Raw genomic sequence first — 5,000 nt, 5'->3', positions numbered from 1 at the left:
CCTGCAAGATGATTTGGCTTCGCTGTTCTGCGTGTGTGTGTGTTTATTTTAATAAGAATAAAGTGTGTTTTTATGTTCCTTTGACTTACCTTTCTGATTTGTTCCGTGTTCTTCGTCTACATTTACATTTCTACTACTCTATACAACAAGTACTTATACACTGTTTACCTTTTATTCGTTACTTACCTTCCCTTGATTTTGTCTCTTTTCCTTCGACTATAACACCTTACCTTCATTTTTCATCTGTGTACCTCTTCCTGTTTTCTCTCGTTTCTCCACACGGATCCCTTTTATGTGCCCATTTTTGTATATGTTTTATTTTTAGTTTTATTTTATGTATTTTAAGTTTAATTTTAAGACACACCTTTTTCATTTTTAATTACATTATGTTGGATTATGGGTAAAACCTTACCGTAAGCGCGGGAAACTGCCACATAAAAGGTCAGGCCAGGGCAGTTAACAGAGAGAGGGTTCTTGGACTTGTGTAGTGGCAGACGACTTCTCTTTTGGATTTTACCTGGCTGACAGTTTCTCGTGCTGTGTGGTTTTACCCTCTTTTTAACAAGTAAGTGTATGGTGTGTTATTCTTGTATATTGGTTTTGTTTCCGAATGACCGTGTTAATAAATGTATAATATGGATGCTTCTATTTTTTATATTGCCTTTTAAGTCAACCAGCCAGTTTGTTTTAAACGGTGGCTACGGGATGAACTTGTATTCTTTCTTTTACACCCGAGAGTCATCTTATCTAAAATGCGCCAGACCCACACATTGAATAATTACGCGTAGTTGGGTAACACGCTACCAAATTTAACATCTCCAATAATAAACTCTACGGAGTTTATTAATTACCCACTACAGTCTCAATAAACATGTCAAAGTAAAAAAAAAAAAAAAAAAAAAAATCACCATATCTCTCTCCCTATTGCTCACCTTTTCTCTCTCCATGCTTCTCTATCGCTCTCTCACTGTCTCCCTATCTCTCCCCCCCCCCTCTTTAAGGAACACACGCTAGGGTGAACGGTACTAAAAAATATATAAAAACGTCTTATAGAACTATTAGTTTGATCATACTCTTCCTTCTCTTCTAACCTTAATTTTATTTTTACAAATCTAGTTCGTTTCTATTCCCACAGGGCATAAAATCTAGAAATTCATATTAATTTTAAATAATTCAAATCACATTTCTCAAACGAAAAAAACAACAAAAAATCGACATCAAAGTCACGTGACCATCAGCAGATACGTCACACTACAAAGAAGTTTAGGCTGCATGTAAGATAAATCGTTATACGATCGTATTACACTTCTGTTCTAACATTATAGGTAAGTAGATACAATGATAGCTTTGTTTATAATGTATTGGTGAATCTGTAGATTATATAGAGAGTATAAAAAGAAATATATACATTTAAATGTGTTGGTTTTGGTTTGATATAGAGCTGACAGTTAAAGTGGCGACCGTTTCCTTTCCCTCGAGATTTGCTTGTCAAATGTTTCAATTAATCGAGAGTGCTCTCGCCGATGCGGATTCCTTATTCTTTGTGTACAAGAGAGAGAGAAAAAGAAAGAAAGATAAAGAGAGGGGTGGAGAATAATATGTGAACAAAGGGAATCGTGTAACAGTTGTGATGCAAAATTTAACTCACACACTCTCTCTCTCTCTCTCTCTCTCTCTCTCTCTCTCTCTCTCTCTCTCTCTCTCTCTCTCTCTCTCTCTCTCTCTCTCTCTCTCTCTCTCTCTCTCTCTCTCTCTCTCTCTCTCTCTCTCTCCATTAATGTATGTCTCATCAGAATTTACTATGACTTGTTAAAACTATTTAGGTGTAGGCCTATCTATTTGTATACATTGTATATGGTATATATTTTTCAAAATCAAATTAGTCTCTCTCTCTCTCTCTCTTGAACAGAATGATTTAATATAATCAGATTTTCTTAATCTACAGAATAGCTGAAATTGAACGCCTCGGTGTTGGATGATCTTGAGAAAGATGGATAATACTGTCCGTTTGTCAGAAGGAACATGTGAAAGTGGAACCCCATTGTCTGGTAAGGGAAAACAGGGATAAGCACCATTCGTGCCCAATGTAACGAGAATCATTTCGAGGTTTTGTGATGTCCGACAAAACCATTCAGTCTGTTGGCGTATTGATCTATTACCAAGGCTCAAGCTTTCAACCTCGTTGGGTCTGTGATAAAATTTTACCTGACGACATAGGTGATATGGAGTGCACCCTGTGCAGTAAACTAGGCAGTGATAATTACAAACACAGAGCTTTGAACAGAGAGAAAGGCGTCATTTGGAACAGTTTAGGGTTTTATCATTATTGTTGATAAATTGATGTTGCTTATCAATATATTCATTTCCATCTATGCTTTTCATTTCATTATTATGCTATATTTCCTATTTTTTCCACTTTTGCCATATAGATTTTCATTTAATACTAATTTCACTTTCTTCCAGTAGGTCCACCGAAGTCGTCCGCGGAAGCAGACTTAGTGAAGGTAATCATCAAGTAGGGTCTTTTTAAATATCATGTATGATTTAGCTGGGGGTCAAAAATTATGATTAGAGAAAGTGAAGGATTTTTTTTCGTACATTTTACAGGGGTTCCTCTCCCCCTGTTTGGCTGACCTCAGACTTCTCAATAATGTAATGCAAAATAATAAAAGAGGACAAACAATTGTAAGAGGTAATTGTTTTTAGTTGGTTTCATCTAGGTTAATGTTTAATGTACATATCTTCCTTGTGCATTTGCTAGCGCATTTTGCATTATATAAGAGAAGTTAAGGGAATTCTACATATGGTCATATATGCAAACAGTTTGCTGTTGTTCCTTCTTTCCTTCTTTCTTGCATCATGTCTGCAACCTCCATAAGCTTTGTCTCAAAAAATAAGAAAATTCATAAGATGTAATGTTTTTTTCAACTATTTAACAAATACTATAAGAATGCAGTAAATTGTCAAATATTGTGTTGGAACCAATGTAACTCTTCTGATCCTTCCAGCACCCTCCTTCCGGCCTCAACGCCTCCAAGAGCTGCGCTGTGTCAGTTCCTGATTTCAAGGTTATCTCACTTGAGGTAAGTTATTATCTATTCCCCTTGCCAGAGAGACAGAGAGAGAGAGAGAAAAGAGAGAGAGAGATAAAGAGAGAGAGAGAGAGAGAGAGAGAGAGAGAGAGAGAGAAAGATAGATAGAGAGAGAAAGAGAGAGAGAGAGAGAGACGATAAAGAGAGAGAGAGAGGGAGAGAGGGGGAGAGAAAAAGAGAGAGAGAGAGAGAGAGAGAGAGAAGGGGGAGGGGCGGAGGGAAAGAGAGAGAGAGAGGGGGGGGGGAGGGAGAGAGAGAAAGGAGAGAGAAAGAGAGAGAGAGAGAAAGGAGAAAAAGAGAGAGAGACAGAGAGAGAGGGGGGAGGGAGTGAGAGAGAGAGAGAAACAGAGAGAGAGGGGGGGGGAGGGAGAGAGAGAGAGAGAGGAGAGAGAAAGAGAGAGAGAGAGAAGAAGGGGAGAAAGAGGGAGAGGGGGGGAGGGGGGGGGGAGAGAGAGAGAGAGAGAGAGAGAGAGAGAGACAGAGAGAGGGGGGGAAGGGGGGTAGGGGGAGAGAGAGAGAGAGAAAGGAAAGAGAAAGAGAGAGAGAGGGGGGGGAAGGGAGAGAGAGAGAGAGAGAGTAGAGAGAAAGGGGAGAAAGAGAGAGAGGGGTGGAGGGGGAGGGAGACAGAGATAGAGAGAGAGAGAGAGAGAGAGAAAGGAGAGAGAAAAAGAGAGAGAGAGGGGTGGAAGGGGGGTAGGGAGAGAGAGAGAGAGAAAGAGAGAGAGAGGGGAGTTTTTCATCAATTTTCATATGCCTAAATGATCTCATTATAAAGGATAAGACTAAATGCTATAAGAATGCAGTAAATTGTCAAATATTGTGTTGGAACCAATGTAACTCTTCTGATCCTTCCAGCACCCTCCTTCCGGCCTCAACGCCTCCAAGAGCTGCGCTGTGTCAGTTCCTGATTTCAAGGTTATCTCACTTGAGGTAAGTTATTATCTATTCCCCTTGCCAGAGAGACAGAGAGAGAGAGAGAGATAAAGAGAGAGAGAAAGAGAGAGAGAGAGAGAGAGGGAGAGAGAAAGATAGATAGAGAGAGAAAGAGAGAGAGAGAGAGACGATAAAGAGAGAGAGAGAGAGAGGGAGAGAGAAAGATAGATAGAGAGAAAAAGAGAGAGAGAGAGAGACGATAAAGAGAGAGAGAGAGAGAGAGACGATAAAGAGAGAGAGAGAGAGAGAGAGAGAGACGATAAAGAGAGAAAGAGAGAGAGATGGGGGGAGGGAGAGAGAGAGAAAGGAGAAAAAGAGAGAGAGACAGAGAGAGAGGGGGGAGGGAGTGAGAGAGAGAGAGAAACAGAGAGAGAGGGGGGGGGGAGGGAGAGAGAGAGAGAGAGAGTAGAGAGAAAGAGAGAGAGAGAGAATAAGGGGAGAAAGAGGGAGAGGGGTGGAGGGGGGAGGGAGAGAGAGAGAAAGAGAGAGAAAGGAGAGAGAAAAAGAGAGAGAGACAGAGAGAGGGGGGGAAGGGGGGTAGGGGGAGAGAGAGAGAGAGAAAGGAAAGAGAAAGAGAGAGAGAGGGGGGGGGAAGGGAGAGAGAGAGAGAGAGAGTAGAGAGAAAGGGGAGAAAGAGAGAGAGGGGTGGAGGGGGGAGGGAGACAGAGATAGAGAGAGAGAAAGGAGAGAGAAAAAGAGAGAGAGAGGGGTGGAAGGGGAGTAGGGAGAGAGAGAGAGAGAAAAGATAAGAGAGGGGAGTGGATTTTTTTCACTCTTCAAACATCAATTTTCATATGCCAAAAATAAATGATCTCATTATAAAGGATAAGACTCAAATGGGCTATAAAGAATGCAGTCAAAATTTGTCAAATATTGTGTTGGAACCAATGTAACCTCTTTTCTGATCCGTTCCAGCACCCTCCCTTTCCGGCCTCAACGCCTCCAAGAGCTAGCGCTGTGTCAGTTCCTGATTTC

At 40.9% G+C, this 5,000-nt stretch overlaps 1 protein-coding gene across 2 annotated transcripts; it reads left to right on the top strand.

Annotated features, from left to right (window-relative positions):
* Positions 1 to 1,193: 1,193 nt before the first annotated feature.
* LOC122255829 (uncharacterized) lies at positions 1,194 to 4,022 on the top strand (the record flags this gene model as incomplete). Of its 2 annotated transcripts, none has more annotated exon segments than XM_086546846.1 (5): positions 1,194 to 1,325; positions 1,946 to 2,048; positions 2,467 to 2,504; positions 3,009 to 3,083; positions 3,948 to 4,022. In XM_086546846.1, coding segments are annotated over 4 exon segments (261 nt in total), but the record flags the coding sequence as incomplete, so codon positions are not given.
* Positions 4,023 to 5,000: the final 978 nt, after the last annotated feature.

The sequence above is a fragment of the Penaeus japonicus genome, unplaced genomic scaffold (assembly GCF_977035675.1).
Source record: "Penaeus japonicus unplaced genomic scaffold, GWHDUDI00000001_assembly GWHDUDI00000018, whole genome shotgun sequence".
NCBI classification, from domain to species: Eukaryota; Metazoa; Arthropoda; class Malacostraca; order Decapoda; family Penaeidae; genus Penaeus; species Penaeus japonicus.
The sequence above is the reverse complement of the archived record's forward strand: the minus strand, read 5'-3'. Positions and strand labels throughout refer to the sequence as shown.